Genomic DNA, 27,830 nt, shown 5'->3' with positions numbered 1-27,830 from the left:
GATGAATTCTAACGATTTAGTGTATTCTTGATATGATTTTAACATTGCTATAAAATTCACTTTTTTTGAATTGTAAATATGTGCACATAAACTTCTCGAAATTGGGTTCCTTTGATATTGAGGGCAAGGAATTTTTACTGAAGGAATAAAAATAACGAACTGCACACAAACATGCCTCAATAAGCCAATCCCTCTGTAATGTAAAATAATTTAGAGATAAAACTGAACACAGCATACCCATAACTATTACAAACGAAATCATAAAGCAATGCACCAGACATAAAACATAATTTTTTTAATGTTCAGGAAACTATTGGAGTCAGTGAGCTCATTTTTTTCTGGCCAGGAAAATGATACAGATTATATATATATATAACTGATATATAGGAACTCGGCTCAAATCTATAAATGAAACTTCAGAAACTTAGATTTTAGTGCCTTAATTCTAACGATCTCATTATAAATTTTCCCTCAAGGAACTCTATTTTGAACATAAATTATAAACCATCAGTATTAACAGGTAATTATATTTTTAACAACTCCTTAAAATATATCTAGAGTAGTCTATCTCTTGAGTAAATTGAAACGTTGTATAACTATATCCATTCATACATTATTTTAACATTTACTGCACTAATTTATAGATTCCCAATTAACTATAGAATTTTTTCAAATTGCTGTTTTGAACTTTGCTTTAGTATATTTTTGAATAGTATAATTTGAAACTGCCGTTTTTAGTTGTGTGGCTCAATTTGAATATTGATGTACTGAATATTTTATGGTACACCTGAACTGCATTCCCTCTTTTTGATACTAAATCAGTACAGTGGCTGTGTCCATGTTCTGAAATGAGGTTCCCTCTTCGAATAAGGGGGTTCCTGATTCAGCTCCATGTCCATTTGCTTATTAAGCATCCCCTTGAATCTGGGGGGAAAGGTGTTATGGACTTTGCCCATGCAATGAATAAGCACTCCCCTTCCCCTCTGAATATAACAATAAAGTATATTGTATTGTGTTATTACTGGCTACGTTTATTGTATTTAGTTGCAATTGCAGTTCAAAATAATTAAAGTAGCTGTGCGATTTTTTTTGGTAATTCACTATAACTTTTCGGTAAATATTATCTTATACCCAGAAATACAAACCACGCTTTCTTACTAAAATTACGTGGTGTTGCCTCTGCAGACTGACAGTTAAAGTGTTCAAAGAGTAGGTATCGCGTCGCAATAGCCATTACATGAACAAATAATGATACTTTAAAAACAGCTTCAAATTGGTTTTCAGGTAATAACTTACTTTTAAATACAAATGACAAAACTAAATCAGTTCTATTTAGTCTTAGGACTGTTACAGCTGATATTGAGTTTGATCATTGCGGTTAAGTTTTTAAGTGTGTACATTGATTGTAAGGTATCGTGGGCAAATGACATCAAAAAATTATCCACTAGGCTATCTTGTGTGATTTTTCTCTTAAGACATCTTGTGAGTTGTGTTCCTAAACATTACATTGTTACCGCTACCAAGGCCTATTTCAGTCAATAATTAGCTATGGGTTGATTTTCTGGGTTAATTCCAGCAACCTTAAAGGTATCCTTTCGATACAGAAGAAGGCTGTTCGAATTACCTAGTCTCACTACCTGGCTAATTGTAAACTACTTTTTATTAATTTTGGTATTTTAACGGTTTTTAATCTCTTTGTATTTTATTTATTGTTATATATTCATAAAGACATTTTATCACATAATGTAAGGAATGGAATCTATGAAAAATCTACAAGGCACGGTAATTGTCTTGATGTACCTTTTACAAGATTGGACAATAAGGTCTTTCCATACTATAATGTGTATTAGACTATATATAATAAGTTACCATCTCAACCAAAGATTTATGCTTTAGTCTCTTTAAATGTGTTACATAGATAGATGGTTAGCTGCTCATCCTTTCTATGGTAGCGATGAATTTTTAAACATGCCAAATTCAGAAATGTTTTGTGTCTGTTAAATATGTAGATTTATCAATTGTATCTATTAAATAATTTATTTATTTAATTTAAGATTTTAAATTGATATTTATCAATGTTGTTTTAATTTAAAAATTTCATATAGCAAAAATGATGTTTTGTATTATCAATTTACACTAGCCTAGTCCTACATATGCAGTATAAACATTACCTATGACAAGTTATAATTTGTAACACAAAATGATGATCGTGTTGATTGCTATATACCTAAAGACAATCAAGATTTTTATTTGATTAGGCAACAACCATTACGTGCCTAAATTGGGGGGACAACCCATGGGAAGTGTAATAGAAAATTTTAAATGAAAGCCTAGGTAATATGCACAACAACTTAAAAGGATTTATTGTACCAACATAATGCAACAAGCCACACTTCACAAGCTTTGTCTATTACAAAATGGCGGCTGTTGAATGACTAATATTAAATCTTTAAACAGATGTCATTTTGTATAGGATAAATTTTTTAGGAATCACTTTGTTAAAAAATCATGCACTTTTGGTATATGCTTTAAGTGGTGTATTTTTTGAAGAGTGGTTCCTAAAACTTTTACTTGACTCGTGATTTACTTAACTTTTATCAGCTTGTAACTTATACACTTGTTATTCTGTACAGGGCTTGTACTATGATGGAGCCCTCTGATGATTTTAAAATGTAAATATTTGTATGGAAACGTTGTACACTTCTGTATTGAATGAATTATATCTCCATAGTTACATTTGAGTTTATATATTATAACATCACCACCCAGCTCAGGTCTTTGCTTGTACCCTTGGTATTAGCTCTTCAAAGGTATGAATATCTGTAAACCTGATAATGTACACTGTACGCCCTTGCTTTATAATATCTTTACACTACATAATTTTCTGAGTTGAAGATTCAGCTTCGACGCATCATTAAAATAATACTTCCTTAAACAATTCAATGAAATTACAACATACAGCATGTCACTGTGTACTTAAGGTCATTATATTAATCTTTAAACCTGCAACAATTTTAAGTCTTTTAGCTTTGCAGGTAAAAAAAGCACAAGAATAAAAATTTGATCTATTCAAAGACAAGTCAACATTTTATGAACAGGTAACTGGTACCATGCTATGATGTGCTTGGTACTGTGATATACAAGTGGGATAGGGCTTATTAAACTGAAAAAGAACTAATTTTAGAAAAAGTATTTATTTCTTAGAACATTACATAGAAACTTTTGGATTAGTAAAACTAACCCTAATCATTAAGTACTACATGTAAGAATTATATAAAAATAATACATAACTTATCATACGACCAAATGCTTTTGTACCTTTGAAAACATGGTAATACAGAGAATAATGTCACTTATTACAAGAAGCTTTTGACCAGCCATTTAAAAATTCAGCTAGATCCTCTTCGAATCACGAGAGCAACATGACAAAACCTTTGTCACATTATATAGATCCTATTTGTGAGTAATGCCCTTCTTTGTACATGAGGGTGAAAGCTCTTGACAGCAATAATGAAAACCAGTAATCTGATTGAGAACCTTACATTTTGATTAATTTTGAAATTGGTACATATCTGAGTCAAAAGGCCTAAACAGAATAAAACTTTGTATCCAAATAATAGTTACTCGACTAGACACAGTAATGTTGACCACTTTAAAAGTAAAATGGTTTTCAAGACAAGTAAACATTAATATATAAATAAATTAAGTGAAAATGTATTTTTTTAAATTTTGATCCATTTACACACTGACTAATTTGTTAAGTACATAATTTGTATTGTTCATTTTTGTTTTAACCAAACTTCTAAATCTCCATGCATTAACATGTACCTATATGAAACGTTACTCATGTTTTCAAAATACTCTCAAGTTATACAATTGTATGACAATTATACAAGAATGTTTTCAAATAGAAAACACAGCATATGTGAAAGAAAAAGAGAACTTACACCTAATTGACATCTCTGCTAGAAATATTTGGGTGCTTACAACCGATATATCACTTCAGCTAAATCACATGTTTCATTGCTTGAACAGGGAGCTGTTGAGCAAGCGAACAGAATGTCGGGAATGATAGGGACAGAAACTGTTGTTTACGGCTAAATATACTGTAACAGTCATCAGTCTTATTGAACAAGCTATTGTATCGTTATGGCAGGGGTAATCAACAAATCTTTACACAACATTTTCAACTCTTGAACCTTGTAGCGTAAAAAATCAACAATTATTGTTGCTGTATAAAAATATTGTCCAATAATATTGAATTTTATGGTTGAAATCTGTGAGTGTATGAAGCTAACAGTACTCAAACACTTAGTACTTACGTTCAGAAGTGATTTTTTTTTTTAACTAAAGAGTAGTGAGCCTACTAAGAAAAATTACCAATTTTTTATATAAAATTTTGCCACAAATGTAACTCTTCTGTGTAGTGAAATGAAAGTAGAAGAGTAACTAATGTTGTGACCACTGATATAAAAACAAACACCAACACCAAAATACAGATTATTAGTTCTTAAACACCATTCACTCTTTTGATTTCCTTTCATACTTTATACATCAGGAAAGTGGACAGATAAAACCACCCCAAGAATAAAAACGAAATTCAAGACATGCAAACAACTATTCAATTATTATTGTATGCATGTGTATACATACTGTTTTGGACATTGTTGTAACCTACATAAATAAAAATTACTTTAATTCGGAAATGCAATTTGCTAAAGTAAATATCACAGACTCACAGGTATGAATGTATTCACCGATAAAACAGATGTGTAGTGCAATTGTCACACTTTCAAGTTTCATGAATAGAAATGATTGTACAAAAATGAATTGAGAATGTTAATAATTGTAAAATCGTATACTAATATTTGCCTTACAACAGGCAATGTGTGCTGTTAGAGCCTTTAATTAACACAATATTTGTGAAAAAAACCCATTTGATAACAAATTTTAATAAAAATATATCATTGTATATTAAACAGTACGAATTTAAGAGAAACAAAAGTGACATGTTATTTTACTTACATAGTAAACAGTTTTAACACTTGGCACACTTATGCGGACAAAATAGTTTGGAGTCTTCAAGAGACATACAGTATTTAGTGCACAAAGGGTTAAAACTGTTTGGTAAAGAAAAATAAAAATAAATGCAAAAAATAAAAATAAATCACATGTAATAAATAGCTATATAATAGAGAAAAAAATAGTGTTTCACTACTAACACGCATTGAAAAAAGGACCTGATCACAGCAATATTTTCCAGCAGAGGTCTCCATAAATCCCAACACACAGAAAGTAGAGTAACAGTGAGAGAGAGAGTGGCGGAGTAGGCTGTTAGGCAGGGTCATACTCTGGCAGTTCGTTAATCTTGTCCTTCTCAGCCTCCGTCTCGTCCCGAGCCAGAAGCAACGTGTGGTGCATACCCATAGCTACCTGTTCCACGTAGATACCTTCCAGAGCCCTCACTTCCATGGCAGTCGTTGTGGACTTGCGGGTCACTCCATGGCCCTGCACAACAAGTAAGGATCTTGAGTAAATTGGGAGTAAAAGTTGGAGCAAGCAAACAAAACTGATACACTAGAGACACGGTTATCTGAAGTACTTTATTAGAATTATGTTTTGTTTTATTAAAGTTGCTACTGGTATATCTAAATTAAAACTGTAAGTTTCCTAACCGTAGCTTCATGAATTATATAATACATTACTACAACATAAAAATTATACTGTCCAACTACAAAATGTTTTTATGAGTTTTACCAAGTCATAAGCGGCTGCTTCTACAAGACAGATCGGCCATAGTTATATTTTTGTGCACACACTGTAATTTTCGCTTCCTATATAACCAAGTTATATCTAATGAGGTTATGTACTAGTACACGTTCAGTTACAAAATGATTATAGCAAACACTGATCCTTACTGTAGTTGCATACTGTTGTGTGTGTGTGTGAAGCCACTACTGTTCCACGTCTGCCTTATCCAAAAGGTTTAGTATCCGAAATTTCATTAACTTTGGACAGTTAAGTACTAGTGTGCTATATAATGTATAGATATGACATACCAGTTCACCGAAGGCGGGGGAGGGGCCGAAGGAGATGACACTGTTATCTGCTGCCAGCACGGTCGCAGTGATGCCACAACCCACAGAACGGATATTCCACCCGTACAGATCTTGCATGGGTTTGGGGTACATATTGGCCTCCCCTGTCTTCTTGGTCTGGCCGAACAAGTACGCAACCTCTGTAACATCATATATTTTGTTTATTTAACAGCAATAATACAGGATTAATCTGAAATGAAACAAAATCAAGATAACAGAATGATTGTGGCTTTGTCCTAGGCTGGTATTTCTGGAAGGTTTGAGAGTTTTATTCAAATTTGCACCTGTCCCTTGGATGACGTGATTTGAGATGGTGCATAGCAGTTGTAGCTACGTTACTGTCAGCAGCCTACTAATAAAGTCAAATACCGAAATCTCAAATTTTGAATCTAATTAAAACTGCAGAATTACTTTGGATTTTAGACTACTAAATGCCAGTGTTGCCAAAACTTTGGCAGACTCCAACTAATTCAACCATTTCAATTATTGATCATTCACAAGTTAAAACAGCTTCAGGTGTTGACTTCCAGGTACACAATAATATTCAGAATAAATCTTGTTACTTAAAAGACTATCTGTTACCACTATAGGAATTTCAAATTCCACTGTTAGTTTAACTAAATATGCCCTCAATACCCGCAGTGGCCTAAGTTCAACACCTCCCCCCCTACTTTTTTAATGGTTAGAAAAAATCTTTTTAACAGACAAAACAGATAAATTAGAGAATATTTCTAGATCGATGTGACTTAATTTTGGCATATTTAAGGTATATTCCCTCAAAGTGACACTTTATTCGACTAAGGTCAATTGTTTGTGCTTACTTGTATAAGACTAACAAAATAATCATTATATAAAAATAAAATACTCACTAAATTCATTGACACAGATGCTAAAGCTAGATCCGCAGTATATGCCTTTGATTCCTTTGCCTTGAGTCTCAAAGAATTTGACAATCCTGGGCACTAACTCATCCTTGGTGTCAGCATGCCCGAGGCGCCCGTAACCTCCGAAACCCCAGGAGAATATCCTCTTCCGAGAGTCCAGTGCAATCTGTATAAAACGTACAATAATTACAACCAAAAATGCAAATAAAACATTCTCCAAACAAATATTTTCTATTTTCTAACGTGCATGGTCACTTATGTTCAAGCAAAGCATTTTTTTTTTTATTAATCCAAATTTTAACTATCATTTAGCTCCCGTCATATTTTGATTAATTCACTTAAACTGCAAAGGTATATTTAATCCAAAACACAAAGTTTGCAAAAAAATGACCATAAGTCAAAATTTGTATGGAGATATTTGATTTTAATGTTGTTTAAATAGGTTTTTTCAACAACTATGTATATATAAACCAATTTAAAATATTTTACTAAAAAATAAATTTAAAAATTAATATAAATATATATTAACCCTTTGAGTGCCGCAGCGTCTACATAGTAGATGTTGTTAAATGTGCATAAATTTCCGGCATCTACCCAGTAGACGATTTGTATTTAATTAATATCACATATAATTCATTTTTGTTTTGACAAATAACTTATTTCACGGCAATCTACAAGTTTGAACAATCGATTGTGATTGATTTTTATTGTTCACCGCCCCCTTGTAGTTATTTGCCATCAGAAAAAAAAACAGATGACGCAATAGTTTGTCAGCTGCTACTTGTTGCCATTAACTACACAGTTTCGTTTGTTGTGTGTTTACATTGTGCTAGTTTCGTGTGTTTATGCTGAAAACTGTTGTTATTACTATTCTGCAATTGTGTTTAGTAAAACTTACAATGCATTTATAAACTTCTTTTTTCGTGTTTAGTGACGTATATTTTATTGTTGGATTGGTGATGAAGTAAAACGCAAGTTCCAATCAAACTATTGATTTTAGGTGAAGTAAGGTTATAGAAGTAAGGTTATATTGTAGGCCTGTGTATATTTTTATATACTTTTTATATAATTAGTATTTTACTTGTCGTCTTACTTCATTGAGTGAAATAGGATAGTTATAATATTGTTTCTAAACTTTTGACAAACTTGAACAAAAATTGCTTTTTGTTGTATTTTGTATATATTGCAGTATCTGGTTAAATATTACTGTAACACACCATATTAATGCATGATTTTTGTTCAGTTTTTCATGCTCTTTCATATGGTGTAGCTAAAAAAAATATTGTATAAATAAAATTTTAATTCAAACTTGAAATTTAATTTTTTTTCATTTTTTAGTCTTTTGTTATAACCTATATTCTTTTTGTGTAAATAAAAATAAAATTATAATATTATATGGAAAAAATACCTTGTTTTATAACACACAAACTAAAAAAAAAATTATTCAAATCGGTTGAATAGTTTTTTTAATATAGTTTTTTCCACACACGCCTGCAAAACAGAAGGAAATGCTCCGGCAATTTATGCGTATGACTTGGGAAAATATGCCGTGGCACTCAAAGGGTTAATATTAATTTGAATTTATTTAATTTTTATAATTTGATGTACGTATTATAAGGAAAAACACAAGCTCTTCTCAAATGATTACTTTGTTTATTACATTGTTTTCTAACATACAGTAGAGTCCCGTTAATCCGACCTAATTGGGACCGAGGCTTATTCGGATTATGTGATTGTTCGGATTAGCCAGAATTACAGAAAAATATGGTTTTAAACTTGAGAATGGGTCTATTTTGTTATAGAATTATCAACATTGTTTATTAAAACATGTTTTCTGACTGTTGCATTGTATTTCTTGACAAATAAACGTGTTTGCGAATACTAAGCACATTTACCGTATTTAGTGTGAGAGTTCTATTGTTAAGCAATGTGAGTCATCCAATAACTCTCTTCAATGTGACAGAAGACAATAACTGAACTTATGTCCTTTAACAATTAATATTGTACTCAATAATAATATCAGTACTGTACGTCCAATTTTTGTTTGATTTCACTTCTTAATACAGTAATTTAACTCATACTTAACCTATAAGTTTCAATTTGGTACTGTATTTAACTTCATTATTTATGTACTGTACCGTACACAATTTGTCTTAATAAAATACTGTATGTCTATTTAATTAAAGTTTTCTTTGTTTATGTACGAAATGATGCACCCATTTTCATTTTTTATGTAATTATTAGTTCCTATAACTGTTCATTATCGTTATAAGTAATTCCTCCTGGACCTGTTCGGATTAACCGACGTTCGGATTACACGTGTTCGGATTAGCGGGACTCCACTGTATATGCAAAATTGGTCTTATCCTGAAATAAGTAAAAGATATTAAACTTATTTAACAGACTTTATATATATACGAGATGTGTCCAAAAAGTATCCGACCTTGATGTCTGGCATGAGCTGACGTTACTCGGCGGCAACGGCAATTGGGTCCCCTTCAAAGTACTCCCCTCCACAAGCCACTACCTTATTCCAACGCTCCTCCCACTTCCGGAAACACTCCTTAAATTCATTTTGCGGAATGGCTAACAGGTCCTTCGTCGCATTTTGTTTAATTTGTTCACCATCGTCAAATCTTTTTCCTTTCAAAGGAATTTTTTATTTTGGAAATAGCCAGAAGTCACTAGGAGCTCTGTCAGGACTGTATGGAGGCTGTCGTACTTGATTGATGTCGTGTTTGACCAAAACACGCTGAATAAGATTTGAGGAATGAGCTGGCGCGTTATCGTGGTGCAGGATCCAGTCACGCCAAATTTTGCCGAAACACGGTTCATCTTTAAATCTTCGTGTAAAATGTTACAAACTGACGATTTTGGTTTCCTAAATCTTCTTCCAGCTCTCGGACAGTCAATCGACGGTTTTCATTAATTGCTGCTCGAATACGTTAAACATTTTCAGCGTTTCTGGCCTGCCAGATCGGTCATCACTCTCCACTGATATGCGGCCATTTTTAAACCGCCTAAACCACTCTTTTATTTGTGTATCGCCCATAGACACGTCACCATAAACTTTCCGTATCATAGTAATCGCCTCTGATGCTGAATGGCAAAATTTAATGCAAATGCGCTGCTCAACACATTCAGTCATATTGAAATGCGATACAGTACACACACAGCAGTACTGTAATAAACAGAGCGCTGTGACTCACTGATTGACCGGATCGTATTCAATGCCAAATATGGGAAGGAGTAGGCTCGCCCCTCCCCTCCAATAACCGGTTCGAGCCGGTCGGTTACACCACGGCAGCCAACTGGTTGGTGGTCGGATACTTTTTGGACAGACCTCGTATATGTTTACCAATAATAAATAAAAAATGCAAAGACTGCAACAGTATTTCTCGGAAAAAACAAATGAACTGCAACAACCAAAATAGTGTTTTTATTATTTGTAGTATATTAAATACTGAGTATAATCATGTAATTTAAAATTATTTAGATGGTTGAACAAATTAAATTAAGCTAGGGGTTCGAAATATTGGAATGGTAGCCATTTGCCTAGTCTAGCGAGGTCCAAAATAATTTAACTGTGGCATTGAAAATGAACAGATTAAATTAAGCTAGTAGTTTGAAATATTGGAACGGTGGCCATCTGCCAAGTCTAGCGAGGTCCAAAATATCGAACTATGGCATTGAAAGTGAACAAATAAAATTAAGCTAGTGGTTTGAAATATAGGCACGGTGGTCTAGCGAGGTCCATATGAGGTCTATAGATGTGAGATATGGCCTACTGACAGTTGTGTCATCTTAGGTATCCCCAACTTTCATTTCGGCTAGATATAATTTTAAAAAACTTGCATGGTGACAAGAGTGAGAAACCAGAGGTTCGCCCCTCCCCATATTGTGTGTGCAGTCCCCACATTGACTGCAGGAGATGCGTTAATGCACCATACATTAATTAATTAGAGTAGTTACAATCACTCGGTATAAAGCTGCAGTGAAGGTATTAAGTAGCCATTTGCAACTCATATTCTCATCAGGTTTTATTCACATTTAAAAAGTCCTAAAAAAATCCATTTAAATTATTCACTAAGTCTTCAAATGTATGCTACTTAGTAAGTCTCCAAGTTAATTAAAACCCAAAATTTATCATCCAAAAGATCTCAATCAAATATGTTCCTCAATCTGCTCAGCACTTGTAAAGTGTTTAGTTCCCTTTTTAATAAATAGCTTGCAAATGATACAAAAGTGCTGCAGAACTAACAAGTAATAAGATTAGCATATAGAAGCAAAGATCTTCATGGAAAGATAAAGTAAAGATCACTTCACCTTAAGAAATGGCTGTACTTAAAACCCCATTAGTTTTGTCCCACAAAACCCAGTGCAAAATGTTTAACCATTTTTTATCACTCCAATTATTTTTATTGCAGTTTTGTAAAATGTCATAATTTAAAGACATGATTTAGAAAAATATTCAAGCTTCTTCATTGTTTATCATAGTTTAATAACTGAGTATTTTAATGTTAAAACAGTAAGCTTTTAGTTTAATTATCAGCAATATTGGCGAAACTAAAAAGCAATTAGATGCATGTAAATCATACAATCAACATGATATATCTTGTAAAATTCAGCAATTTTAACTAAGGAATTAAACCTTCAAAACGATTGTCTTAAAACTTTGAACATAAGACAATCTTATTTATATATTTAAAAAAAATAAATATTAGGCCTTCAAGGAATTTTACTGTTATCCTGCATGCATTTGTTTGATTTTGTATTCAAAATTATTATAAAAATAACCTTCCAAGTGACACAGTTCCTTCAAAACCAGATATACTGTTGTCACTTGAACAGATCACTGCATTGCTCACTAGCATATGCAAGGATTGATGGAACACACCTATAGCTATGGTGAGGGACTTACTGTATGGTTGGTACCGCAGGCCACGTCTCTGATGTCTACTCCCTCCACTGGAGTAATGTGATCCTTGTTCTTTTCAATGAAGTGCATGATCATCTTGGGCGACTTCTCTGACGAATGGTTCACCTTCCCTGACTGCTGGATATATTCCCCGGTTGTGTTGTGACCTGCCAACAACAACCTTTCAGTACGCACCCACCACTGTTGTATTCAGTGCCAACAATTACCATCAGTACATAGCCGCCACTGTTGTATTCAGAGCCAACAATTACCATCAGTACATAGCCGCTAATGTACCGTTTCTGCTAACAACTACCATCAGCACACTGTGGTATTTAAACGAACATGTACCATCAGTACTTAATAGCTAATATAGCATTTGATCAACCTTCAACCGATAATTTTTTTTAAACTGCTTTACGGTAAATTAATAAAAAAAGTAAAAGTTTATTCTATTACAAAAATTACTAATTCCAAATATAATTTAAAATCTTTTCAATTTTTTCAACTATTTAATTCCAATAATATCAACAGAAAGTTACTAGAAAGTTTTAGATTTTTAAAACAGAGATTGAATGTTCTAGCTTTTATATCAGATGCAGTTGGAGTACAATGGTATAAAAAATTGTTAAAAATACTGTTTAACAAACAATCCAGGCAGTATATTTTGTCCAAGCAGTTTTCTGTAAAAAATGGTACAGTTGAAATAGTCATGTAAATGACCAAACTACCGAAAACAGCTATGGAAAGACTTGACACAAGACCAGCAGAGACTGCTTTTCTTACATGACTTGAGCATGATACACGTCTACCACGTATTTACTAAGTTTAAAACATTCTAGAAAACAGTTAGAATATACTAAACCAGACAATTTATAATAATATCACAACAAAATCTCTGGAGGAAAATAATATTGCTATATATAAACCAGGTTCTATATAATAACCCTCAAACTTGCAATCCTGTGCAGGCCATTTTTGGGTGATTTGCAAACTTTCCAAAAAAACTTTTTTCTTACATATTTGTCATAAAATACGTTATGTACACAATTTATTTTACAGAAATATTAAGAATTTAAATCACACAACAAATTACATTATTTACATAATTGCAATGTTTTCTAAAGCATGGGAAGGGTTTCATGTATATAAGGGTGAAACTTGCATCATATATATTTATATATGATTTATAGAAAATAGAAATTGTGTAGTTAAAAAACGCAAACACTGCATGAACTGCTGATTTTGTTACCATTTGTTATCTGGAGTCTACTATTTTAGGATGGGGTTTTCTTGCTGAGAACCTAAAAAAACCACATAATAAGAAAGATCAGGCTTTATTTGACTTACTGTAAAAATTATATGTCATTATGACAATCAGTTCTTGTTTTATACGTTGCAAAAAGAAGAGAAAAGAGGGCTACTCTGTACCTTTCACTAACTGTTATTAGGCTCTATATAAGTAGGTTATCATAAATATGTTACTACTAGTACCAAAGTTAAAGATAATCTGTACGAGCGCTCATGTGATCTGAGCTTGAATTTTGTTACTATCTCGAGGGATGTTTTACCTTTTAGCAAAAAGAAATTGTTGATAGAGACAGAATGCTTTCCAGAAAACAAGAACTGATTGTTATATTGGCATGCAGTTTTCAAAGTATCTCAAATAAAGTCTTTTCTTTCTAATAATGAAGTTTTTTGGGTCCTCGGTAAGAAACTCTCTAAAAATAATGACCTCCAGATAATACCGAAGTACCATGAGTTTCTTAAAAAAAGTACTAAAAAAATTCTATAGTTTTTATACCAAACTTTAGAGAAAGATATGAACTATAAGAAAACATATATGTCATTCCTATTTGGTACACCTTTACGTATCAACTTATTGGGCTGTACAGGAACGATGAGTTTCTTTGGATGATAGGCCTCCAAAATGCACATTTATCATTGCACATGTTTCTCAACAAACATTAATTCACTATTTTCATGGTTTTTACAAAATATTACTTATTTCTGAAGTAACATTAAAATATTTTCAATACTTACAGTTCAGGTAGGCTGATAATGAGTTTTCACTGGCTAAGGCAGGGGTGCCCAACCGTTTTTACTCAAGGGCCACATTGTAAACCCTTTATGGACAGGCGGGCCAACATCCCAGGGGATTTGGAACCCCAAACAAAACGTAATGCCCGGGGTTTGTTCCAGAAATCTTGTGCAAAATATGAGTTTTAAGGTTATTTGGCCCTTGTTTCCTGATTATTGTAATTTCTTATTATTTATTAGTTGTTAGGTAAAGATTTATAATATATTATATTTTTAGGTTCTTTTAGTAGAAATAAATATAAATCCAAACTTTTGGATGTTTGCTCTAATTCTGAGGGAACAATAAAGAAGTCACCAGTAAATTGAATACATTGATTTAAATTAATCCTACTAGGATACTAGGACATACAAATTACGTGGCGAGTGGTGACCTTGAGTTGGGTAGGGGTTACGTCGCCGCACCGCGCGCTGTGCCGTGCTTTACGCGCGCTCTATTCGCCAGCCGGCAGCCACCACCGTAGTCAGTGAAATCTGTCTGCAACTACTTTACTTCTTTCAACACTCATACTCCAACAAATGAATACGGCTCGTTCTACGTGAAATCGGCTGGACTGCTTGGTTCTCAAAATTTGTATTTATTTAATATTTCAAATGCTTGTAAACAAATTTGGTTGTTTTGGCAACAAGGCGGGCCACATAACACTGACTCGCGGGCCGGATCCGGCCCGCGGGCCGTAGGTTGGGCAGCCCTGGGCTAAGGTATTTTACAAATATTTCAGTATAAAATCACTTTTCTATAACATTTTTATAACATTGAGCACTTACTTTGTGAATAGAAAATAACTAACTTTACAGTAAAACAACCCAACGAAACAAAATTTGCCCAACACAAAAGTAAACCACCAGAATGATAGAGTCAAGTTTCACATCAAATACAGGTGTCTTTAAATTATGCACAATACTCTCATCATCAGCTGCAGGAAGAAAAGTAATATATCAATGAAATCACCAATTATTTATCAAACTGGTAGTTTATGGCTCGTATTAGTTACTTTAAAATGTTTACTTTAACAAATGACAAATCAAGTGGGTGCCACATAAACCGAAATTTTGGGCAATGCCACTATGGAAACAGCAGTCACTCGAAATTCAGGCGATTGCCACTTTAAGGGTTAAGCACTCTTCCCCACAGAGAAGACCTAAAACTAGCCCTTTAGGTAGATAGCAGGTGTTCCGACACTACTCACCTAATTGACCGTATTCAGGTGAGCCGAAGGAGTACAAGGAACCCTTACAGTCCAATATCATGCTGAACTCTGCCCCACACGCCACCTTCACAATTGGTGGGCCCTTGTAGCGAATCTGCAACAATAACATCATTACACTATATAGTTCATTAACTTTGGAATACACACTGTTTTTACATTAATGATAAAAGCATTATTCTAGAGAAATATTGTCACCTTGCAATGTTATGTGATTCTGAAATGTCAATTTATATTATCATGTCTAAAGACCAAAGAATTTGCTTAAGTTGATGTCAATTTAAATTGAATTCTAATCAAGAAAGACATTTTCTCTTAGATTATACAGTGATTCAGGTTAAAATTGAATCAAAAATTTCCAAGCAATTTCAACTAGAAAAACTGTCTACTTTTAGTTAGAAAAATTAACTCTTGAACTGGTAAAACTAGCGTTTTACAAATTTCCACAGTATGTACTTCCAACCTAACCTTGCGGAGATTGAAACACAATTTATATTTAGTTCTAGTTTTATTCCTCAATAATGAACACTTTTTACTCAAATGTACATCATTTTAAGAAAAGAATGATTTTAATTTGAAGTGAGAGTAATTTCTGGAACTGGGCTGTACTTTGTGTACTTAACAGTAATTAGATGATGATTCCAATGGAAATGTATTACACAAGAGTGAATATTTGATCACAAAGCAACGAGTATAATAGTTAATGTGTAACACAGTGAACATACCCGGGTGGGCTTGTCCACAGTCTGGCTGGTACTTCCCACGCCACATTGCCCCATCTTGTTGTCACCACAGGCGTACACATGGCCTCTATCTGCAACATCAGTTGTCTCAGCATACACTGTTGTCTATTATTGTTACTTGTGCTCTGACAATATTTAAATATCATCAACTCTAAAATCTTAGAGTGAAGTAGAAAATATTTCATCAAAATGTGCAACATACAAGTTCAAGTAAAGGGATAAAAATTTTAAATAATGATGTAAACAAAATTGTTTAGGAAATGAATATGTTACAATTATATGGATATTCAAACAGAAAAACGTTATTTTTTAATTATCCGAGGAATAACTAATATGCTATTACTTTCAAAATAAAATTAGTCATTGAATATACAAAACTATATAGTATATTATACGTTTTGAATTTGAAGATAAAATTAAAACAACTTTAAATATTGATATTTAACTAGTACCACACATTTCCTCAACCTATGAATAAGGTCAACAACTGATTGGAATTTACATGAAACAATACACTAACTTAAATAAACTTTGGAATTAAACTTTTTAGACCAACTGAAAAAACTAAATAGATTCTACCAATATATAAGAGGAAGATTTCATTTTTTTGCGACTTACATGTAGTCAATATCTTGAAAACCCTTTAAAATACCAAACTATTGTATAAAACAAGATTCTGTACTAAATATTTTAAGCTTCCAGGGCACTTTTTGTTTTTTTCTTTAGGTTAATAAACAACCGAGTCATAAATTTTTTAAAATAAACAACCAAGTTGTAAATTTTTTTAAAGTCCAAATGGCTGACATATTGAAACAAAATGGCATACCAAGCTGGCCAACAAACTCATCTGAGAAATTTATAACATCAATTTTCGTACCAAATTTCAAGTTGTTTGAGCATTTTTGGGACAAGACATATATTGTTTCCATATGACACATTATAAAGCGCCTGTGCACACACACACATTTTATGTATGCACGTTTGCTATAACATTTTCGAGGAGGGTGGTTTTGAGCTCTGTGGGGTCATGTTCAGTAAAGTTATGCAGATATTTTTGGTTAAGTTCTACCATAAGAAAGCTTGCAATAGGCTGATTTTGTATACAAAATCTAACTAAAAGCATCTGATTCTATTTACAAAACTCTTTACTACAACATGAGAAACAAGATCATTTCTGGATCAATTGTATGAAAACACAAACTTATATTATTTCAGTTATACTCAAATAGGTACAGAATATAATCAAATTAATTCCACTTGAACTTTCTCTATGAGGTCTATATAATATGCACTGCCTACTGCGATGTTGTTACCTGTGAGAAAAAGCGTGTGGTTGCGTCCGCATGCTGCTCCGACTATAGTCAGATCCTTCAACTCCTCCAGCTCAACAGGTACATCAGAACGATCGGTGTTGCCAGTGCCCAGCTGTCCCTTTTCATTGCGACCTGTAACAACAATTTCCATCACCAACGTGTTACATACAGGACTGTGCCAGTGCCCAGCTGTCTCTTATCATTGTGACCTATTACAACAATCATCACCAAATGCTACCGACTGTACCAGATGCAATTGGATAGCACTACTGTATCTCCAGACAGAATATTTTTATTTGTTAAATATCCATGAATAAAACTAACATATCTTTGTGTTTTATTACAAGTATTTTTACAAATAATATTTCCAAACTTTTTTTGTCCTGAGGGAAAAGGACAGTTTGTCCCTGCGCTTAGACCTAAAAAGACCTTTGCGCCTCCCTTACTTAAATTTGTGTCATCAAAGTCCGAGGCTTTTGTTCTCTGATGTCCTTGGGGATGAGGAGATATGCTCCCAGGAATCTTTTCAGAGTTTCTATGATGTCAGGACAATTTAATCAAATGCTCTGCTGATTCCTCCTCTTCTCCACAGAGTCTACATTCGTCAGTCTGGCTAATGCCCACCCTCATAAGATGTTTTCTTAGGGGGCCATGTCCTGTCAACATCCTATTTTTCCAAACTTTACTAAGTGTAGTTAGTTATTTTTGGTGTATTAAAGGACAATAACTAACAGGTCTATGTAATGGGGTTATTATGTATAGTTATATAATCTAGGTATTATAATCATTCATTGAGCTTCACAAAAATGTCCCTTTACTGTGATTGTACAAAATGCATCATTACATATCCGGTTTAAATTTGCATTCAATTTCCTGTTTTAACTTAGGTCTCATTAAAATTTTACTAAGCATTTAAATAATTATTTAACTTGCAGCATCAGTAAGAACACCATACAAAAATTGATTTTGGATAGCTATGTAGAATTTCTTTCTCACTATGTACATTTTTTTCAAAATTTTTCAGGAATTATTTTGGTTGCTTTTTTATTTGTTATCTAATGAAATAAATAGTGATGAAATTAAATTAAACTAGCAACGGTATAATTGATATAATTGTGTAATTGATATATATTTTTAAAATTTTATCACCGGAGGAGGGAGGGGTGTGATGACTCACACTGTCTTGCCACCCTGCTACTGTCACTTCCTACAGTCTATTAATAGTCAGTTGGCTAGTGCTTAGTAGGGTGAATTGATATGTTGACTCTATAGTGTTTTGATTACAGTGTGCAATACTACGATGAGTTCTAAGAGGCAACATGTAGTGTTATTGTTTGCCGATAAAATTAAAATTATCGAACAGTTGGACAAAGAAGAGGAAGAGAGATAGAGGAGAAAACGAGGAAGCTACGGTTGAAGAAATCAGATATCATGATGAATATTCCCAGATGTTCCGAGTGCAGAGTAGAGGATGTAAGAAAGTAGCTGTTATTTGATTCGACGGATCCCAGATTCCAGTTTCTCGATGATGTTGAATTCGTCCAGAAATTTGTGACAGAAGAAAGTGATGATCCGGAACCGGAAGATTTCACTAACAAGCCAGGTGAAGGGCCAACTGCGAAGCATTTGCACACCTAGACACCGCGCTTAAATTAATTGGGCGGCTAGCAGAGTGTGATCACCTGTACTGCTCATTGTGAAACAGATGTGAGACTTGGTGGCGCAAATTGATTTAAGGCAGCAAAACAGTAGACTCTGCCTAGTATGATCAAATAATAAAATATTTTACAGTTATTTAGTAATGTTTGTCAATATTACATAGTGTAAACGTTGTCATTGATATTGTTTTTCCCATAATATACCGTACTCTGTTTTGTTTGTTTAACCCTTTTAATGCCAGACATTTTTTCAGTGACCATACGAAAAATGCAAGGCACTTTTTCTATAATTTGACAACTATTTAAAAAAAATGTATAACTTTTTTATTTATTGAAGGAAATCATCCATTGAGGTGTTGTTTTTTATGTAATAATATGGAGTGTTTAAAACAAATGAGTATTAAAATGTTTGAAAATTTATATAATTTATATTTGTAAAAAACAAAAAATAAAAAAACAAAAACTTAAAAAAGTGAGTTTGAACATATAAAAGTACCTTTATTATTAGTCTTAACTAAAAAGTAGTTAATGGCAATTGTACTATATTTCATTGTCAACACATACACCAAATTTGAAGAACTTACCTTGAAAAATAGAGAAATTACAGCATTTTATCGAAAACCTTGTAAAGTCCACATTTTACAGTAAAATTCAATAAGACATATTTTGGTCAGTTTCATTCAAAATCACTTTATTTACACGTGTTATTTAGCCTAATGTATAACATTGTTTGTTGAAATAATAAAGAAAGTAGGTTACATAAATTTAAAATTAATTATTTACAATACAGGATACATAGTTTAAAATTTTTTAACACTTGTGTTTGCCGAAGCACAAAGTATGAATCCTCTTTTACTCATGGTCAAATCTATTTACAATAATCACAAAACTAATAATAATAATAAACAAACTGAAATAAACAAAAGAAAAGCATGAATAATTCCCATTAAAACATAAACTAGCAACAACGTATTACCACAGCAACCAAAGACGCTCACTAAATGATTGGATGTAAATGAGGTTGAAAAAAGCTGATATACGTCATCACATTTTATTGTATCAATAGTAGTAGTGTCTAGATACAGTATGCAAAGTTTAGTGGCATTTGGTCAATAATTAAAACCACAATATAACAAAAACCGGACGAGCGCCCCCAGCGCACGTCAGCATTTTTTGTAAAACCTAGTGACGAGCGCTCGCGGCGCACGTCGGCATTAAAAGGGTTAACCCCTTAACAACAACACTTAAAAAAAAAATCCATTTATGCAGATTTTTGATTATCCGGATCGGGTCTGGTTCCAATTACTTCGGATAATGGGAGTTGTAGTAAAATAATATAATAAACACTTGAAAGCTCTTAATTTTTAAATAAGTTTCAAATTTTTGCAACAAAGATATCAATAAACTAAGGATAATCAAGATTATTCTGACAGAATCAACAATGACAACACCCCAATATATATATATACAGTAATAACAAAAGTAAAATTAATAAATGGTTTCAACAATACAGGACAATTTACTAATAAATAAAATAAGTAAATACAAATTTTACCATACTGATATAAATAATTTACACTTAAATAATTATTATTAAATCATTTATATCAAATTAATTAATGAAGAATTAAATTCCTATCAAAGTTTTTGTTTCTACATGCATAAAAATTAAGTACGGTTATTCTAAAAAGAAATTAAACAATAGGTCACAGTTCCATGTAACCTTGTTCATGCAAGCTGATAAATCAGGCCCATTGTGAAGTGGAACAGATTAATTCAAGAATACAAGAGTCTGATGTAACTTGAGTGTACTTAAAACAAATGATAAGATTGTAGGTTTACAAACGTTTAGTAGACTCTTTAGATGGGTTTTAAATAGTCTTATAATTTTGTACTGAATTTAAACTTTCAAGTCAAGCATTTGATTCTTTTTTTAATCATTCAGGTAATAAAAAAAAACTGGTATTTGTTATGTTAATCAGACAATAAATGTCTTTTGTCTGAGAAGCAGACTTAAATCAGTTAGTGCACAAAGAAGTAGAAATGTGAAACCATAAATATATGTGTTATGACAGATTTATAATTTATGATTTTTTAATTTAAAAGTACTCACCAAAGACCATTGCCTTCCAGTTCTCGGTGATGATGACGCTGTGCGCAGCATTGCATCCAGAGACAACAACGTGCACACGGATGTCGCTGAGTGGTGCAAAGAGATGAGGAGTGAACAGGTCTCTACCCTTATTGGCATTCTTGCAGCCCTTGGGGACGGTCTTGCGAGCCACTAGATCCCAATTGGTGGCACCACAGATCAGTACCTTTCCCACGTGGTCTGGGCCCTTCACTCTCTGCAACCACAATTGATGAATTTTAAGCTATTACGCTATATTATAGGCGATCTAGATATAGGCACTAACCTCCAAAGTCTAAATGTGAAGGTGGTAATGAAACATGCGGTTTAATTTGGTATTTTGAAAATTCATTTATTTACTATTTGTTCCCAAAGGTAAAGCATCACTGTATTCCTTTGTGATAACTCTAAATTTCAAAATACCAAAAGTATTTTGTAATTATTAGAGGTTACAATACATTTTTTAAACTCCTCATTCTTCTGCAGTAGTAAATTAATGTGTAAGTCAGATTGCTTAAACACACTGCGTGTTTAAATCAAAATAATAATGCTATTGAGGTTTTAATGATTTTGAGATTGTGTTGGCCTTTACTTACTCCGAACTAGGACGTCTGGTGCTAAATGCTGAGTGCCTTTAAATGTTTCATTGCACTTTTAATAAACCTTCTGGTTTGTGCTGACCACCTTATAACCATGTTTCTTATATATTGACAGCATTGTTACCAAGCCAATTAATGTTACTCTGCTCTATGCTGATATATTAGAAGAAATTTGAAACACTAAAAAATGAATATGAAGGTTTCTTGCTCATTTTATTGAAATTTATCTGTTTTATTCTACAAGTCTTTGTATCTAGTGCTGCTTTCTTAAATATTTTTTTTACACTACGAACTTGCAACATCTCATATTTAGCTTACATCTTGTTTTCATAGTTCTACCGCTATTAAGATGGAAGATCTGTCATTGATATTCTTCAATAGGAAGATATAATTAAAGTTTATTTCAAATAAACCTTGTAGACAGTAAATCTAGAGCCTAAAAACCCGTTGCCAAGCAAGAGCCAAGAGATAAAGCACCCTTAAGATACTCTAATAACCTTAAACATGTCTGATATTTTTTGGTTTTTGAGTTATTAATTTTGTTAAATGTGGTTTTATTAAACTTTTGACTGTTAAAATGTTCTTGGCTATACCTAAGTAAATAGTTGAGATAATGTCTTGATTTCTTTTTCAAAACTACTAACTGGCAAATGTATCTAATGAATATAACTTTTTCACCATAAATCTATCCATGGTGTTTTTAAAAATCGTTGAATGTTAGAAAACGTGAAATCATCAACAATTTTGAAATCTTTAAAGGCAAATGCAAAATAAAAATGTTATTTTTTCTCAGACATTATTTCAAAATCATTTACATTTTGTCAGCTATATACTCTAAAAATGTGCCAGTGCTATCTTAATCACGTGCATCATACCTCAAATTCCACTTGAAAAGGATAGAGCTGAAAATTTCAGTATTATTGGAAGTATAAAAAATCAGTTAAAACATAATTAACCATGTCTCATATCTTTTTTATTCATGTGCTTTATTAGTCAAATACAAGTATTAGTTCTGTGTGACAATAGTACAATAAATTACTAAATTAATTTAACTATATAAATACAGTTTTCGATTACAAAAACAATACTATGAACTATAACATTACGAAATCCTGGTGAAATAATCATTAATACAAACATAAAAGTCTTTAGTTTTAGCAGTGGGTTTCATCTAGATAGGCTGGCTATCTACAGTATTAGCTGGTAAAACTGGTTCTACAGTTAGAAAACCACCAGTAAGAAACTGGTTTTGTAAGACAGATACAAGTTATCTGAAAAATATAAGGGAGATCTCATATTTTTATTATATTCCTTTCCTAGTTATTTGTCTTTCTCCATCACAGTACAATAATTTTCTTTTGATTGCTACATTATTGTGTTGAGTTTTAATTCATTTTTTTGACTCTGAAAATGCCTCAATAAGATCATTTTGACATTTTTGGGACTTTAAGTGGACAATAATTTGTGAGAAAGTAACTATACTGTATGCTTTTTTTACCTAGGGATTATGCAGAAATGCACTACTTTTACAGGTAAGCAAGAGGAAATGCTTCTAAAGCTGGCAGATTATACAGGCAGCATGTTGTCCGTCGCGGAAATCCTCAACCTAATACATTCACTGATCACACCGTATGGTATTGACAGCCTAACTCCTTGACCACTAACAATACATTGACATGTTTTCAACCATTTTGTCCTCAGTGCTACATTTTGTGTTAACAATTTTTTTTTAATTGGCTGTTTTTAGTCTTGTCAAGGTTGAGTGCCCTCGCGATTGCTTAGAGTAAACTATGATAGAGCCTGAATGGTAATGGTCCGTCACAAATAATATATTCATAACCAACACTGTAAATCTAACAATAACTACTTATAGTACTCAGTTAATTATGTTAAATCGATCCTATATATTTAGCAGCTGAATAAAATAGTAAATGACGCACTAATATTGCCCTAAACTCAAAGAAGTACTTATTCAAGCTGAACATTCAACTAAGATGTTACGATTTATGGACGTTATAAGTATAGCCTATATAGTTGTTATAAACGCTACTGAGAAGCCTAACAATAAGTACTCTGCCAAGTCTACCGGATATTATTACTATTACTACAAAGTAGGATCTACTCTTCTGTGGTTTAATGACTTTGCACTGGTAGCAATCACGCATATGAAATTTTTTATTAATGGCAGTGACAATCGTCATTGTTGTAAACAGCGGGTTGTTGCCGTGTCCATACTTTACTGCATGACTTATATTTGGCACCAGAGACTGTGTATTCCCTCATCTAGCAAATGAGATATACTACATAACAAAATACAACAGAAAAAATAAACCACAGCTGACCATCAGCGATGTTTGTTTCCTTTGTTACATTGCTTGTTTTTGTTTTGTTTATTTTTTATATAGTACGGTACATTTTATTTGTAAAATTAATCAAAAAGTGTTAAATGATATTTAAATAGTGTTAGTAGATGTAATGTGTAGTGATGTGGAAGAAAATAGTGATATTGTTATGCCAAGGGATAATCTTAAATAAATAAATATACATATATATATATATATATATATATATATACATACATACATATATATGTATATATACCTATATACATATTGTATTTTTGAAAATAAAAAATCTCATTTTATATACATACATACATATATATAAGATTTTGAGAAACTCTACATAGCCGTACAGTAACCATTTGAAATATTTAAGGAAAATATTGTTATTTTTTAATGTATCTGCTACTTTCACACCAAATTTCATCAAATACTGAGGTGGTCACATAATTTTTTTTATTTTAGTGTGTTGATTTCATATGGAATGATCCAAAGAGACATTTTCTCTTTCATTAGTCAGTGATCCTGGTAAAAATTATTATCACAAATTTCCAAACAATTCAACTATTATATAAACTGTCTCCTTTTAGTAAGAAAAATTCACTCTTGAAAATGATACGAGTCCCCATTCAAATGACAACGTCCTTCTGATTCCAATAATGTCTGAAATAAATAAGCAAATTTTGTGATTCAGAGTAAAATCACCTAAACCCGAGATAGATATAGGCCTACAGTTCAAAGTAAGTGTCTCTTCAGAATGAAGACATTTCCAGCAAAGACAATAAGGTTAGTTGCTTTTATTCAACTTTTACTATAGTGTACATATATATTACCCTGAAATTTTTAAATATTGTTTTCAAAAGTAAGTGCAAAAAAGTGGGTATTTCAGGATGTTCCTAGCCAGTGTACAGTTTAAAAAATTCACAACTCCATTAGTTATGCTTATGAAACAGTTTTCTATACATCGATTATATGTAAATCCCACAAGACTTTTTTATCACCAAGAACTTGCGACAGGAATGCAGAAAAAGTTAAAATTTGTTACAAAAATTTATGCTTTGCTCTAAAAAAACCACATTATTAGACAAAACAGACTTTATTTGACTTACTGTGAAAATTACATGTCATTATGACAATTGGCTTTTTTCTGCCTCCCAAAAGGAAACGATTTCAGTGATAATAGAGCCACTCTGTCCCTATCAACTACTTATTATTATGCAATATAAGTAGATTTAGATTATATTATCATAAAATATAAATAGGTTTAAATTATATTATCATAAATAAATTATACTAATAGTACCAAAGTTAAAGATAACCCTTTACAAGGTCTCGCAGATCTGAGCTTGAATTTGGATACGATCTTGAGGGGTGCTTTTTTTTATTGCCAGAAGTGTGGAGTGGTGATGAAGCCTGCAGTTATGGCCAGAGAAATTTCCATCATTGGACGATCTGGCTTGTAATCTAATGTTGGTAAACTACCGATCGTACATGTCCCTGGCTATCACGCTATCTCGCACTTGTAGCTTATTTTTTTTATTTATAATACATACCTAATTATACAGCCTAATAATAAATAGTTGACCCTGTTAACTAGGCTACTGTCTAGAAGGATGTTTTTCATTAGCTGTTACCTGTGCAGGGCAGCACTGAAGGTGCTACTAAACCCCACAATGGTGGCATTAGTGTTAGTCCATTTGAATACTAATACCCTTTTTGAGGATTTTTGTAGGGTGCAATACAGTAAGCGAACTCAATTTTGATATTATTAAAATATTTGATATTTTAAGAAGTGACTACGTCTAATTAAAAATGATTGTAAACTTAATGAAATTGCTTTAAAATATAATAAAACATGCTTTTTTGGCTTCAAGATATTGGTCTGGTGCCAAAAAACCTCATTACGAGAACAAACATAGTCAGCATATTTTGGGTTAATTGAATGTAGTTTTCTGCATTTTAATGATAAATGTAGTGAAAACTTTTTTAGACTCGGCAACTAGTGCTAATACTCAAAAAAGTCGAAAGCTAGAGGGCTGTGAAACTAGGCTAGATTTAAAAATTGCCATACCAGCCAACCTGATTGCAGATCATTATTAGTATAGAAGAGAGTAGTTTTCTGGAGAGTAACTTATGATATTAACCACTTCTTGAAATGATGAGATTAAACTTTATAGTCAGAGAAAACATTAATAGTACGATTTATTTAACTTAGCATATGATTTTAACTTATTTGTTACAGTAATTTTAATGTAAACAATAAACAACAAGATAATATTTTGAAACTTTGGAAATGGAGACGAATATGAGGAATATATGTGAGTTATATCTCACAAGTGCCAAAATTTGATTAAGTGGCTTCAACATATAGATTTGGTTCCTGGTAACCCATGGGGAGAATTCTTTCCTTCATTTCATAAAAGCGGTTACTTATTGATATCAAGCTGGACAAGTTATAAATATTGTAAGGTTTCTTTGATACTAAGTCTAGGTCATTGTTAGTTTTGTTGTTTTGTAATGTTAGTTTTAAATTTATGTTTTTAAAATTGTAATGTACGAGATCTTCTTGTTACGGTAATTTATTAAAACTCTTTATTGTGTAAGATTTTTACATATCAAAGTTGAATAATATATTGAATTGTTCAATACAAATAACAGGATAACAAGTGTGGCTGCTTAGTCTAGCTCTCCCCAGGCCTAGTTCAAGAAATTTCTCATTTTCTGTTCTAAATGTCTGTTATTCCATTACTATTTATGAGTTTTTCCTATTTCTAATTGTTTGTTTAACCATTTTGGTTACTTTATTACTTATGAGTATGTGTAGGCTATATTAAATTAATAATTTAAATGTAAAACGTGAGTGCTAATTATAAATATAGATACGTTAATAGTCAATAAGTTACCGGATGATATTTTGTATTCTAATCTATATAAAAAACCGAATCCCCTTATCAAACTCTGCCCTCCTTTTGTTGCTTTCAGGACTTTCCCCACTTTAATTAATTAAACCTATTCACTCACCAATCATTCCCATTTAAAATCAACAAATAAAGTGAAGTAGGTAAAGTACCTAATTATTTACTCAAACAGTTTGCAAGCTCAACTCAATTTGTTATGAAAGATGGCATAGAAACTTATGTTACAGGAATTGTAAAATTGTATCAAGCAAATAACCATAAAAATATACACAACTTTTAGTGTATTTCTCTGTTGATATGTCTATATAATATATATGACTAATTCTGACTATTCTAACCATGGCAAACAACATCAAATGTAATACTAGTTATGCCACTTTTTTTATTTTATACAGTCCAAGCATCAAGCATAATATTAAAAAATAACCAATAAAGTCGTAATACATCTTAGGCTTGTCCTACATCGGAATTAATTGTTTATAAATGGGCACATGGTTAGTACGTTTTGCATTTCAAAATAGTAACTTTAAAACTGTTTAAAATAATAACTACTCACCAGAGTATCATCATCGGCAGGTAAATCTACTTCATTTCCCACGTCTTCATTATCTGTATGATTTGCAGAATTGGATCCTTCATTAGAAACATCGCTTCCAAACTCGTCATCAAAATCACTCAAATCTTCGTGTTTTGATTTTCCATTTTTCTTTGCTTTTTTGGGAGCCCGACTTTTCCCATCAGATTTACGTTTAGAGGACATTTCTTAAAAATGCGGTACTAACAGGCCTAAATTCTTCTTATGTAACTATCGAATTACAAAAATTGCAATAGTTGTTACTACAGCGTTATAAACAATGCACCTGAGAGAAGACAAGAATTACAGGAAAGCGGGACAGCGGGAGCATCATGTTGGTTTTTTGT

General features: G+C 32.3%; 1 protein-coding gene across 1 annotated transcript; it reads right to left on the bottom strand.

The window, feature by feature from the left end:
* Positions 1-3,175: 3,175 nt before the first annotated feature.
* LOC124360022 (protein RCC2 homolog) lies at positions 3,176-27,830 on the bottom strand. The gene is made up of 9 exons (XM_046813251.1): positions 27,466-27,830; positions 21,033-21,267; positions 17,262-17,393; positions 15,931-16,019; positions 15,188-15,302; positions 11,904-12,067; positions 6,968-7,148; positions 6,060-6,238; positions 3,176-5,508 (listed from the first exon to the last, which is right to left on the bottom strand). Exons 1-9 carry the CDS (start codon positions 27,667-27,669, stop codon positions 5,335-5,337), a joined length of 1,473 nt encoding a protein of 490 aa, XP_046669207.1. The 5' UTR covers positions 27,670-27,830; the 3' UTR covers positions 3,176-5,334.

The sequence above is a fragment of the Homalodisca vitripennis genome, chromosome 4 (genome assembly GCF_021130785.1).
Source record: "Homalodisca vitripennis isolate AUS2020 chromosome 4, UT_GWSS_2.1, whole genome shotgun sequence".
Lineage (NCBI taxonomy): Eukaryota > Metazoa > Arthropoda > Insecta > Hemiptera > Cicadellidae > Homalodisca > Homalodisca vitripennis.
This window is presented reverse-complemented; position numbering and strand designations above follow the sequence as displayed.

Excerpts from the sequence above, each read along its gene's own strand:
- LOC124360022 (XM_046813251.1), bottom strand. The coding sequence starts at position 27,669 with ATGTCCTCTAAACGTAAATCTGATGGGAAAAGTCGGGCTCCCAAAAAA. Across the intron at positions 21,268-27,465 it reads CTGCCGATGATGATACTCTG|AGAGTGAAGGGCCCAGACCA; the intron begins GTGAGTAGTTAT and ends TTGTGGTTGCAG. Across the intron at positions 17,394-21,032 it reads CTGGAAGGCAATGGTCTTTG|GTCGCAATGAAAAGGGACAG; the intron begins GTGAGTACTTTT and ends TTGTTGTTACAG.